At 41.0% G+C, this 14316-nt stretch overlaps 1 protein-coding gene across 1 annotated transcript in view; it reads left to right on the top strand.

Moving 5' to 3' along the window:
- The window catches only part of LOC311249324 (uncharacterized protein), a gene marked incomplete at both ends in the record, with an annotated part of 56879 nt that overhangs the window by 26463 nt on the left and 16100 nt on the right, over positions 1-14316 (top strand). Inside the window, 4 exons of the mRNA XM_084340268.1 lie at positions 298-351; positions 7531-7575; positions 7672-7725; positions 12630-12683. Coding sequence (XP_084196394.1) covers positions 298-351; positions 7531-7575; positions 7672-7725; positions 12630-12683 — 207 coding nt within the window. The remainder of the gene's footprint in view (positions 1-297; positions 352-7530; positions 7576-7671; positions 7726-12629; positions 12684-14316) is intronic.

The following is a 14316-nucleotide window of genomic DNA, read 5'->3' as shown; positions in this document are numbered from 1 at the left end:
ATGTTTACTGACTGACTTTTCTTTAATTTATTTATTCACTCACTTGCTCACAAGCCATAATCATTCATCTGCATTTGCTTTACAATACTGCTGAACTATGCAGCGTACTGTATAAGTGCACGTAGATGCACCGTATCTCTTGTGTGTTCCTCTAATTGTATCCATTTAGGTGAGCCACATTTCACAGGAATGTATGAATACATGGAAATGATCAGACATTGTAAAACTAATGCTATTCTGTAGAGCTCAGCACCACCTGTACAGTGAAAGGAACTGACATGTCTGTTGTGTCCTCAGGGAGAGAGGGGGGACCCTGGACCAACAGGTGCTGCTGGAGCTCAAGGACCCCAGGTGAGTTGACACTGATTATATGTAGTTTCCATTTGTTTTACAGAAGGCTGCATGAAGTGATTTTATATTGTGAACATGTGACATCTGTCAGCTGTTGAGGGTTCAGCTACTTGATAATGAAACTCTGTAATGAATATGCAGCAATTACAACAGTCAAAGATCAATGTATCAGTACAGCATGATTCACAAAGTGCTCAGTGTTAATGAATGCAGACTGCTCACAGAACATCATTCCTGTTAACTCAGCATTCTGTGGATATAACAAGCAACTAGTGTTTAAATGGTCCCATAAAGGTTTGTAGGAAAGAGTCATCAGGACATAAACATGAGAGTTCACAATTCACTGCTGCTTTTACACACTGCTGTGTGCTATAAACTTACTGCCCACACACACACACACACACACACACACACACACACACACACACACACACACACACACACACACACACACACACACACACACACACAATTGCAGACTCGTGCATGTCCACATTTGCCCACTTGCCCACTTTACACATTGAGTATTCCAAATTCTTAGTCATTTTCCAAATAATGGTCCTTAGCTAGAAGTTATCTAACACACACACACACACACAGAGTGCACACACTAGAATAGGCAAAGCTGTCCTAAACCTTTTTTTTTGCCATTGATAAATCTGTTGGGTTGATTAAGAGTAAAGTTTTGTGATTGCATCTTTCATGTGGAGATGCAAGATATATATACTGGACAATAATAATATCATACAGTGTTTACCATTAATTAACTATAGCCGTGGCGGCCCACCTTCGTCTAATTTGTCCCGCCACAGTTTCATAATGAACCGGAGGCATTTTTCACTTCTCATTAAAGCAGTAAAGCTCATCGTTTTGCACCATGTTTTTCTTCATCAAAGTATATTTCACTTCTAGTCAGTCAAGCCCGACCACACACGCTCTCGCACACATAATCCAGTTTGAAGCGCTGCAAATGATGCTGCATCCACCACATACCAAAGTGGGTGTCAGGGCTTAGGCAAAACTGTCCTTGTGGTAATGAAAAGAAAAAAATCCCCATGACAAAGACTTAGAGGAGCACCTATCAGGTAATCCTGTAGTCTTAAACAACATACGCACGTGTCCTTAACGACTCTGTAAGGACACTCCCACACAGAGGTTAAAAGCCAGCCAACTCTTCTCCAGGTAGTTAGAACTGAAGAAGCCACTTGGATGAGAGGTGAAACTCCTTCAAGAAACTGAAACAAGTCCAGTTGCCTACGATACAGCACCTAGACTTACCATGACCTGGATGACTGTGAACCTTCATCGACATTGGTTGCATATGTTTGCTACGTCTGATATGTTATGGCCAACATATAGTAAATGCAATCAGGAGATAAGTCTAGTGTGTTCAGCAGAATGTGTACCACATATATATTAATTCAAAAAATCTACAGGCAGTGTTTTATGGATGGATGCAGATCAGTTTTCTTGTACCTGTTCTCTGACAGGCCATGGAGGCCAGTGCTTGGATAGTAAAAGATACTGCGGTTTGATGTACTCCACATTATTCTACACTCTGCACATGCTGTTTGAGGACTAGGCTTTGATTTTTATTTCTGGCTGTACTGTAGGTTAAATATACTTTTATATCAGACAGTGAAAAAGAAACAGGTTTATTCATATGAAAGTCACCATTTATTTCTTCAAGTCCTCCAACAAGAGAACTGTTGAATGTTGTGTTCCATATTGACGTCCTCTAAATGTTCACACTTTTACATCCTGTACACGTCTGTAAGTGTCAGACTGGTAAACTCATCACTGTCACTTCCCACAACCACACAGTCACTCTTTATTGGAGGCAGGGTGTAAAGCAAAGCACACATACATGCATTACTTGTGTGCACAAACATATATCCACACAAAAACACACACACACAAACTGGGAGCTTGTTTTCCTGTCTGTGCTAATTACACAACCCTCGGTGCTGATATCCAGACACCCAGTAAGACTATTTAAATTACAGTGGACATGATGTTAACATATGCCTGTGAACACAAACACCACACACACACACACACACACACACACACACACAGAGCATCGTCAGTCCACAGTAGCAGACAGTATTGCGTGCAGAGCAGCTCACCACTGCATCGCAAAGCCAAACCCTCCTCCCTTCCTAATCAAGCTGATGTTTACATGAAACGCTGGGGTAGAAAAACTGTGAATGCAGATTTTATTATTGTAAATAGTTTTACTATACTGCATCATCCCAGTTGTTATTGCCTTGTAACAGAGACTGAATGTCTCCACGTTCATTTTAGGGTGTTTGATTGTCACACAAACTTAGACACAGACAGTGCTGACATATACAACAATGCATCCCTGAATGACGGATAATGAGCAAAGCTAAAAATATCATTATAATATAACTAATTCGGATTTGTTGCCTCTTTACCAGCTGGATTAGAGTAGATGTTCTTTAGTGTCAGAGGGTAGCCTGAAAGATTTTAATGCTTGAAAAAAACACAACAAATCAACAAAAGTGTACCTATATACCTGCAGAATGCATTAAATGTGTTTGTATACAGTATACACTAATACACTAATACACACGGGCTTGGGACAGGTTGGTGAAATATACATACAATTGTATAGAATTCACAAGTTGATACAAATACAACTTGTAAATTAACTATACCATAGTCTGTCAATAAACTCTATATACAGATGCTTAAGGAACTACAAAAGCAGCTCCAGTGAAACCGTCTGTTCGCCGTTCTAAAGTAATGTGCTATAGTCTGTGTCTGATCTGAATATCTTGTACACACACACAGTGCCTTCGTTCAGTGCATCATCCTCTGAACACCACAGGATGGTGCCTGTAACACACAAACTGCAAGAAGCAGTCTGCACTGTCCCTCTGAACACAAGCCACCATCTCATCCTATTCGCTAATAAACGTGTTACTTTAGGCTGTGGCCAGCTGTGGACTGTTTGTTTGTTTGTGAAAATCTTGAGATTGATTTTGTCCGGCTAGCTAGCTAGTCTTGTTGTTAAACATACTGAGCAATTATATTCACTGTTTATCAACTGTATGCAATGTTATTTGAATCTTGCAAGCATAACTTTAACTTTATGCCTAATCGCTGAACCACAGGGTTCTATGAGCTGAGTGGACTAGTTTATCTCCCGTTGCTAAGTTGTTTCTAATGTGTTCAGACCAAACGTGAGGCAAATTATTTGTGTGACTAGATTACATTCAAAGTCAATGATAAGACGCGAATAGACACTGCGGGCAGTGCGAATGACGTGACGTGAATGAAGCTAAGACGTGAAAATTTGCGACGCTGATGTCTGGACATTGATCATGAAAAACAATGGAGGAGAGGATAATAATCACTAACACTATCTACTTGTATCAATACAGGACAAATAAGAAGCTGCCGTGTAGGGAAGTTAGCAAGGAAGTCAGACTACCTGGTAAGTTTTGGAAATACGTCTCAGCACAGCATAGCTCTGATCGTTCCGAACAGATTAATTCAGTCTACTTGCTGGTCACAGTTACTATTTATTGATTTTAACACACCTACAGTATTAAGAAGCTGCCACTCAGTGGAGACAAATGGTCAGTCAGCCTCAGGTAGCACTGGAAGCTGCAGTCATCCGGACACAGCTCCAGACGCTGAAATCCACCTAGCTGGGTGCCACGTGTTCGCGGTTATTTTTATTTGCATCTCACCTGTACACACAAATAAAAATCAATGACAACGCAATCAAACTCAAGATATTTTCTTTGCATGTGGTCTGGACGTAAGGTAAAGTACGTCCTATTTACAACATCTCCATTGCAAAAGGCCCTTATAGGATTTTATTGATTGTTCCAGCTATTAGTCAAACCCTCCAAATTATTATAATATTAAAAATTTCATTGCAAAACAAAAGAAAATATAAATTAATGGTCTTATTTTCTGCACCAAGTTTCGAGCACCATCCTTTTAACAAGAACATCAGAAGGCCTTTTGCTGTTCCACTTTGTAGTATGACCAGGGCTTAATCCTTCAGTAAATACAGTATATCTGTAAAAGCTTGTTTCCAGTTCTGACATGAGATTTACAGTAAATAACATCGTAGCAATTTTGCCATATTTAACAATGTTTTGACAACTTGACCATTATTAATAACACTTTAAGCAGCAAAGGATAATAAGCATCCAAAATCCATTAGACTGACTTCATGACATATTGGACCAAATGCTTTGGACTTTTTTCAGTGAATCATTTTAGACTTCATGGAATTTGGTATGAGTCTTATACTGTTTTCTAATGGCGTTAGTCCTGAGCAGATTCACTGCTCTTCAGTCCAAAACTAAAATTAAAATTCTTTGTTATTTCTCCTCTCCCTGCCTCCTCTGGCCTCTCAGTCCATCTGTCATCTTACCCTTTCCTGCCCTGCCCTCTGCTCACCTCAAGGTAAAGGTATGATGGTTTTTCAATAACCGGGATCATCTAAAGACCGATCATAAATCATCATCTATCCACAGACTTGCTGGTATGCTGATGAGAGATGGATGAGTCAGTTGAATGTTATGATGCAGGGCCCGCTTCACTGTGAATTCTGTCTGTGAATCTTTTCAGGGTAAAATGTTTGTTACGCCTCCTATCAACGCTCAGCTCTGGTTTTTACCAGAAAAACTGATCTCTGAAAAGCCACAGAACTTTTGTTAATAGTTCAGTTGACATCACAGTTATTCCACACCACCTTCCTCTACAAATCGAATCGCTTTGATTCAATTAGATTTGTCTTTCTTGCTCTTCCGACATAAAAATATGACATTGACTAAAATCGTTTGCAAACGGGCGGATTCGGAGAGGATGACAGAGAGTACACAGGAAGTCATGTTAGCAGAGAAAAAGCCCCGATGTTGTTACTGAAGTAAAGCCACCATGTCAGACACCCGCTGATATCCGGATCTGTCAGACTTACTTAAACCCCAAGGATTACACTTAGTTTACTTTATCACACAGCAAACTTATCTGTGGTGAAACATCAGTGCAGGTTCATGTAGTCTGAATTCTAAGCACTTTGATCCTCCAGTATGATCCATTAGTATTTGCATGACAGGTACGGAGTCTTCAACTGAGCCGCTTCTCCAAAGCCTTCAACTATCACTTGATCACAGGCTGACATCTGAAAAACGATGCATGACATGACAGGACAGAGCATAATGTGACCCCTATTCACATTTACTTTATCACGGTCACAATCAGTCCCATCTCCAGACTCCTACATACAGACTCTTACACCGGTGCACACAATTGGACTGACATTTCCATCCGTCTGTCTGGAGGTGGATTTTAAATTTGAAAAGAGAGAAATGAAAGAAAAGAAAAGTTTCATCAATAAAATGTGCAAAGTACAGAGTGACAGAAACATATTGTGGAATCTGCTTTACATCCATTATTTCCTTCAGCAGTACTGTCACACAATGCCACACTGTATAGTTCCATGCAGGGCTGTAGCCCGGATTCTGAAGACTATCGTATAAATCTAAGCATTTCTCTGCGTTTTGACAATAATCACTTAGGAAATATTAGTGCTAGCACATAGATGAGACTCACCAAATGAACACCTTTCACGCCACACATCCATTTTCTCACAGCAAAAAACACATTTATAACTGATGACTCTGGTCTGATGCCAAAAGCGTGATTAAAGCTGTGAGCTTTGTGCATGGAATACAAGCTAAGCTGGCATGCTTCTTAGTGTCTAAATATGATGATTCATTCTGAACAGTTCAGTTTTGTTTACTACCTCCAGGCGTTGTCCAATGTGCTCCAGGTACTGTGGATTTCAGATGTGTTCCCTGACTTTTTCACTCCCCCTGACCTGCCAGAACAGCACCGTCTGTGTTCTGGGACCTTTGGATTTACAAACTAAGCACTGACAGGAAGTGTACTGTGGATTTATCACTGAAAACTGCTGCCTGTGAAACCAAAACAATAAGCTGAAAAATACTAATATGTTCCATAGACATGAGAGGAACTGCAGAGTTTGGAGACAATTCTCAGTGTGTTCACCGCTACGATTGTCAGAATGTATAATCTAATGTTGGTTGAGTGTTAAGAGGTTTGCAAGAGAAACATTCAAACCTGACCCTCACCAATACAACAACATATGCTCTAATGAAACAATGGTCTGACCTCAACACACCCTTTGTGCTCACCACTTGGCCCTACCCCTCAATTGTATGCATTCACTTGTTTGGGTAGGGTGTCCTGGTTCTTGTTGGGATAGAGGTGCTGGGTGAAGTGTTCGGGCTACATGGCTCTCCAAACGGAGGTTATCAGAGGCACACTTCAGACTGAGGGTCATGAGAACTCTGTCATTTCAATGTTGTCTGGTCTTTTGCTTTGCAACAAGCATAGAACAATTGCTGATAGTTTGCTGCTGTCTTGGCAGCTAACTTGCTAGCTAGCTAACATGATTATTGAGTTGACAGTGAAGCATGTTGATATATATTTAAATGTTGCAACCCACATATTAGGTATGAAGAGTTGTCCCATTTCATAGGGGGAGATTCCAGCCTCTCCTAATGGACACTTGCGTTCTGCCATCTGCTATATTTGTAATGATATTCATGGACAAACAGGGTGACTTGTTTTTGTATCTGGTTAAGTTACATAATGACATTATTTGTCCAGAGATTTTAGATGAAGCATTTAGGCACAAAAGTGGAAACAGGTCACATTAACATGCGTAAAACAGTGCTTTGCAGCTCAACTCACTTGACCTTGGAAGTAGCAGACAGCTTGTTCTTGACCAATTAAGTGGACCATTCAAGGCCCACTTACTGGCTTGTTCTGGAGGGGAGATTGTTAAGAATACGCTGTCAAACTCAACATTAAGGCCAACATTGATGACAAGTGGAAAATGCGCTCAGAATAATGGAAAAGCAAACATAATAACAAAGACTGTGTGATGTGGTTGAGAGCGAGTAAGTGGACGTCGGGTGGAACCATATTAGTTCCGATACACAGCTGGCAGTCACGGCCAAATGCTTTCAGTATAGACACCGTGTGCGTCCAGCAGAGTGTCAGTGAGTGGACACACATGCAAAGACCTCCCACCGAAACTGTTGGAAACTTGATGAAGACATTGGTAATCTTGGTTATCAATCACTGTGTCCTCCACAGGGTGTCCAGGGACCTCCTGGTGAAGCCGGACCAGTGGGACCAAAGGTAAGATGTGACCTGAAGTAACTTGTCCGAGTTGTTTGTTACTTTAAGTCATTCTGACCAGTTGTTTATTATCTGTGTTCTTGAATGTTGTTGTAGGGAGAGGTGGGGTTGCCTGGGCCTCAAGGACCGACTGGAGTTAACCTAACGGTTGGTGTAACAGGAATCCTTTAATCTTCTTCAGCATGCTCAAATGAACACAAGTTGTCACTGAGAGGTTTGCATGTGAGAATTCATCAAAGCGTTGATGATTTATGTGGTTCTTTTTGTGTCTGCCTGCAGTATGAAAGCTAACCATTATTTTTTGATTTATTTGTGACACAAGTTTTAGTCTACTGTGACTGGACCAGACACACTTGTGACAAAGTGAGTGTCATTACCTCCATTAGAACAATTCATTGTGTTAAGACTAAGGCACTCACAAGACCCAGAATTCATAGAGAGAGATTAAGGTGTCTGGTGTATGGTGTCGACCATGTACTGACTTGTAACTGAGCGTTATGTTATTAGGATAAAAAAACAGGAAAATCCATATTCTGTTAAAGTCACAGAAAAAAATGTAGTCAGATTACTGATACATTTGTAAAAAGAAACTGTTGAATTGTTATCAGGATTACAACCTTAAACATGGCTGCAAACTTTCACACGTTGACCGCGAGACTCATCCAATGAACACCTTTCATGCCACACATCCATATTCTGAAACCACAGCTAATCTTACAGCTGCCAATTCATTATCATGGCCTGTAATGACAAAACAACCTTTTTTGTCTTTAAAACAGAAAAACATCCAAATATTCATACAATACAGTGCAGGATATGTCTTTTTGCTTATCTTTATTTTAATATTTGTTATTAAAGTAATGTAAGTAAAGTAATGGCCAAGGGGACAAAAGAGTTTCTTAGTCCGTGGAGCAGGACCGGGACAGCGGTCTTCCGCTGAACACGCTCCTCTGCCTGGTGAAGGTGCTGTGCAGAGGGTGGTGGGTGTTTGTCCAGGGTCCTTCTCTCTGCCACTGTCCAGCTCTGTGCCCACCACAGAGCCAGCCCTCCAATTCAGAAGTATTAGAAAGTAATCAAGTTACAATACTTTAATATTATGATACTTGGAATAGGTTACTGGCTACATTTTAAAGAGGCAATTAGTAACTGTATCAGATTACATTATTAGAGTAACTCCCCCCTCCCTGCTTGACTTGACTCATTTTGACTGTGACCCTGCAGAACAGCCTCAACAGCCTTTTCCCTCGTCCTGTTTTCAAAAAAATGTTGAGTAATCAAAGTCTGTTGACTATTGTACCAATCGACAGTGGAGGAAGTTTTGGTCAAGTTTTACTACGTCCACAAGACACCTACAAACACACAGTCAGCTCACATGGGCCTTGAGGGATGTGACTGATTCAAGTTCCTGTCCACTAACCACAGTAGGACCCACACATTTAAAACATAAAGTGACAAGAAGGTAACAAGGTTCACCCGTTTTCACATTTGTCTCTTAGGCCTGGACTACACGAATACGGATATTTTTTTAAGCGGATATTTTCGTCCTCGTTTTTAAAAAAAACTCTGTCCACACCACAGAAATATCTCTGTCCATACGAAGAGGCAAAACGAAAACGATCGCCTCTGAAGCCTGCAATGCCATGCCCGGCCGATAGGTGGCGATTAGCAAAATGTAAAATACCACAGAAGAAGAACGTTATGAGCATGCGCAGTCAAACTGTCTAGAAGAAGCAGTCAAACGGCGGCAGTTAGGGTAAGAAGTTATGGCGAAGAAAACGAAAATAGAATCTTTTGTGTGGACCGACGATGAAGTGGAGTTGTTGCAACAATGTTACGTTCATGTGTAGAGCTGAGATGAGACCTAAAAGTGCAAAGCACACATATATACACAGAGAGATAGCCCGGTACATGTCGGCCATTGTTGTTGACAACCGTTTTGCTTCAATGCGCATGTGCGAACGGCTTGTTGCTAGGCGCTTCACGTCATCGCGTCAACACCAGCTCCGTTTAACATCGCTACACGGATCCACTCAATCAGATATTTTTTTATTTCTCCACTTTTTTATCCGTTTAAAAATATCTCCGTTTATGTGGGTGAAATCGCCGTGTTCGTGTGGTTGAGATGCCCAACTGGACAGAAAAATGTGCGTTTAGGAATATATCGTATTCGTGTAGTCCAGGCATTAGTAATGCACTCTTATCTCCCACACTAGAATTCCAAACATAAAACCACTCACATTACCTTCTCTGCAGTCGGCTCATAATGAGATCATTAATTTAGCTCAAGCGCCATATGAGTCCATTTGGTTTATTTAGCAGTGCCATTAAGGCGGCGAGTGGTTGTTAATTTGGAAGCAAAGTCAGAGTTTGTGTGGGGCAACGGCTGTACACACAGGAAGGGCACCCCCCTCTGGTAAACAAGATTACACGTGGCCACATGTAATTACAGCGGAGCTTGTGAGGAAGCAGCCTTCTGTGGTGGTCAATGGGCAGTTTGTTTGTAGCTGTGCCGCCCTCTTGTGGTCAAAGTGGGACTGTACAGAGAGATGGAGTGAGGAAGAAGTGACAAATGAAAAGAAAGACACTTAACACATGAAAGGACACATTTGCACTGTAGGAACCTGTTAAGAAGAACTGGTGAACGGTCATGGAGCAAAATAAAAAACAAAAAATGATTCAGTACATTACCTGCACTCTGAGCCGACATAAATATGAAACTTTAATTGGATTGATAATTAAGTGGAATTGTTTCAATATAAATTTGGTCTATTCCACCTGACTCATACTTTCTCTGCAGCACATAAAGCCTTTTTAAAAGCATCCAGGCACTGCTGCAGCCTGCTGCAAAGTGCACAGAGTTCACCTTTCCACAACCACAAGCTTCATCTTTTAGTCTTCATCCCCCTCTTTCTATTCCTGTCAGAAGAAGTGAACATCGCCATGACATTAAGCCTGCAGTGGGTCTCTGACTTATCTGACACACACACACACACATATATACACACAGAGTTAGGAGGAGGAGGCAGGATGAGCCACCTCTTGTATCTAGGCAACCACATACAATCGCGCAATAAGAAATATACATGGAAGTCAAAGTAATTGTCAGTTGACCCGGCCAACACCAATCAAATTTGGCATTTCAGATGTGCATACTCCTGCTTTGGCTCCTTATAAATCAATGGACACACAGTGGTATGTTTCTATTTGCATTGAATGGTGTATTTCATTTCCTTTTATTGTCACCATCACTGTTTCTGCTACAAGCTCTCAAATGTAGTATTGGATTCTGCTAACATCTGACTTTTTCACTGGCTGAAAGGGCTTCAGATGTTTGTGTGCAAATGTCAGCACCAGTCATTCAAACGGTAGGCTTTGAAGCCTGTGAGACTGTGTCATGATCATAACAATATCAAGGACATAGCCTCCTACACACTGAATAACAATGTAATACTCAACATGTGAACAAAAAGGTGCATATACACCTGATTTGACCCAGGGCTGAACCTCAATTACGTCAGTTTGTACACACACAGAATTGTAGGCAAATACAATATTACAAATCAATTAACAGGAGGATCCTCTGAATATAATAAATCCATCTAAGACGATTAGAAACATCAGCAGCTCCAGCCTTGTTGGGGTTCTTTTGCAGAAAAACAAATACAATAATGAAGACTTCAGGGGGATTATTGAAGAAAATCATCAAACCAGGTTTTATAGCTACGTAATCTTCCACTTTATTTTAAGCTAAATACTGTATATTTATTATTATATTTAGAGATCTTAATGGCAATTATTTCTGCTGTTATGGTTTTTGAAAATTAAACTCACTTCTACACAAGGTCTGCACTGTTTCCACTTTTTTGAAAAGGAGCTAGATCTTCTGCTTCACTCCCCAAAATGAAGAGGATAATTAGATACGCATGAAAAGACTTTATCCACAATGCAAATTAATTTAGAGAACGCAGATCATAAAGCCACAGATGAAAGGAAGCCTCCTTCACAGATCCATCATCACCACTTGCCTAAGTTTATATTATCACACACTGATGGAGAGAGGCGGGGGAGCAATAATAGCCAAGTATAGGATCTTCATGCCTTAACATCTGTCTGCAGTACTCCAAAAGGAATCTCTGAGTCACATCTTGGGTCCTCTCTGCCCCGACTGCAAAGACCATCTATAGCTAGTGAACCAGATGGCTAACGGCTGGATTGAGGGACAGCTGACGTTAACTGGTACCAGCCAACTATGCTTATACTTCTTAAAAAGAAAGTGTGTGTGTGAATAATTGTATTTCAGTTTCACACGTTTGAAAAAGGGACTGATGTTCTGTTAATCACTTCAGCAGCTCACATTAGGCTGTAGCCTCCAGCTCCTCCAGCATCACTAACCGATTTTTTGACTTTTTGAGAAATGACCTATGACATAATTATAAGAATTGGTTTGATCATAACTACACATTTAAAATGAATAACAGTAATAAAACGAAACAAAATATGTTTGAAAAATCCAGATGTGAATAAGTATGACACCTCTGCTCCTCGTGGTTCAAGTGGTTTGGGATGCTGATTAGCGTCTGTCTTTAAGTTAGACATCATGTACGTAGCCATCAAGTCAGTGTTTTGATGTTTGCAGTTGACTCGTTTGAAGGTAAGAACCCTGGACAGCAACTCATGAAGCTAATGCTAGCTTAATTAGCTAGATAACTTCTTCTACATCTAGCTAAGGACCATTATTTGGAAAATGACTAAGAATTTGGACTGCTCAATGTGTAAAGTGTGCAAGTGGGCAAATGTGGACATGCACGAGTCTGCAATTGTGATTGTGTGTGCGTGTGTGTGTGCATGTGTGTGTGTGGACCTGAGCCATCTCATTTCTCCCCCAGTGCCTCCTGACTAAGCCGTCACGCACTCTGTCTCATTCAGCCCACAGCACTGTGTCTGTCTCTTTCATCTCATTCTCTCTCTCCCTCTGCCTCCCTGCCTCTCTGGTCCCTTCCCTCCCCCTTCCCCTCTCCCTTTCCCTCTGCCCTCCAATATCTCTCTCTGTCCAGGGAATCCAGGGGCCCCGGGGGCCGCCCGGAGAGATCGGCCGAGATGGTCCCAAGGTCTGTGCGTTGAACGTTATAATTAGTTATTATGCTAATGGCCTGCCGCTCCCCAGCCGCTCGGCTATTCTCAGCCTGTTTAAATGTTGTACCCTCCCTCCCTGTTCTCTTGATGTTCCCATAGAGAAAAGTGCATTTTGCTGAACGGGAGTCAGCTTGTTTGGAGTCAAATTGTAGGTGTTTCTGAATATGTGATAAATGTCATCCTGCTTAGTACTGTTAGTGCGTGTATACTTGTTTTTTTCTCCTTCAAAGTCTTGCAAAGAGACGAAATGTAAAGTGAGGTTTTGAAATACTTTACTTAAAAGGGGGCTGCAGATTGAAGGGGTACTTTGGGGATTTGTTATTGCAACGTTGAGGCACCTGCAAGAGACAAATAAAAGGATAAGTTCACCCAAAAATGGAAATCCAGTCATCATTTCCGGAGCTTCAAAGCAAAACAGCGTTGCAGCATTCTCCTAAACAACTGAAGAAGCTGGGGACTAGTTTTAAAAAGGAAAAAACAGCACATGGCTCCATACAGCTCACATATTTATTTGAAAAGACGTCACGAGTGTGTTTTTATTTTCGGGTGAACTTGTCGTTAAAGAGACAGAATCAAAGCAACAAATATTACGTCATCCTGACTTTAGTGCCAAGAAAGTTGCAAAAATGACAGGTGACGAAATGTGGGCTCCGTTTTCTCTTTGCCAAGACTATCACAAGGGGCAGGAAGGCATGTTAAGATTCCCCTGACCTTGAAATGCACATTTCCTGTCCCTTTGGAATTTGTATACCGAGCACAGCGCAAAGATGGAAGGAGAGCTGGGAGTGGAGATGCAGCTTCATGCATATGAAGGTGAAAATTGGCTCTGTGAGAACGAGGCGCTGGCCTGTTTTCAGCAGAATGGCTCCTGATAATGTGGTGATTCGATCAGTAAACATACACAGGTGAAAGTAAACACTTCTGATTATACACACACTCACTAGTAAATGAATTCAGACGATTTCTTTTTAAACAAGCAGTCGGTAAAGCAGGCTGTATCGAGCTGAGGGTTCTTGGGTGATTCTCACCAGTTTGTTTTTATCTGCACCTGCTTTTACACCTGCATGGGAACGTCCCTATCAGCTGATTAAATCCCCACTGACGTCTGGTGGTTGCGTGCTCCATCTGCAGCAGATAATTGAAGTTGGAGCACACAGAGCAGCACTATTACACACAATGATCCACCAAGGTTACCTTGATTAAATCATGCATAACCAACATCACGACGACTGTACTTCTGCACACAGACGAGCCGTCATCAGTTTGAGTCTTTGGTGACACTTTATAATGACCATCATTAATAAATGGTGAATTTATAGTTGATTAAACAGTTACTTCACTGTTAACAATGAAATGGTCATTAACCATTTATTAAGCAAAGCTGTTTATTGTAAAGTTGAACTAATGTTTATAACATTCTGAACCATTGCTTGATAAATGCTTTATAAAGCATTTCACTGTTAGTCAAATAAATATTAACTAAACAACTAACTAACAACATGTATTGTTGTAGGCTAGCCCTGAACACCACTTGACGTTGATGACGTTTAATGTCCCTGACAACCTCTGTAGTCTCATTTTTAACACACGGAAGAGCTTTATAATTAA

This window comes from Pagrus pagrus, assembly GCF_965226575.1.
Source record: "Pagrus pagrus genome assembly, chromosome: 20".
NCBI classification, from domain to species: domain Eukaryota; kingdom Metazoa; phylum Chordata; class Actinopteri; order Spariformes; family Sparidae; genus Pagrus; species Pagrus pagrus.
This window is presented reverse-complemented; position numbering and strand designations above follow the sequence as displayed.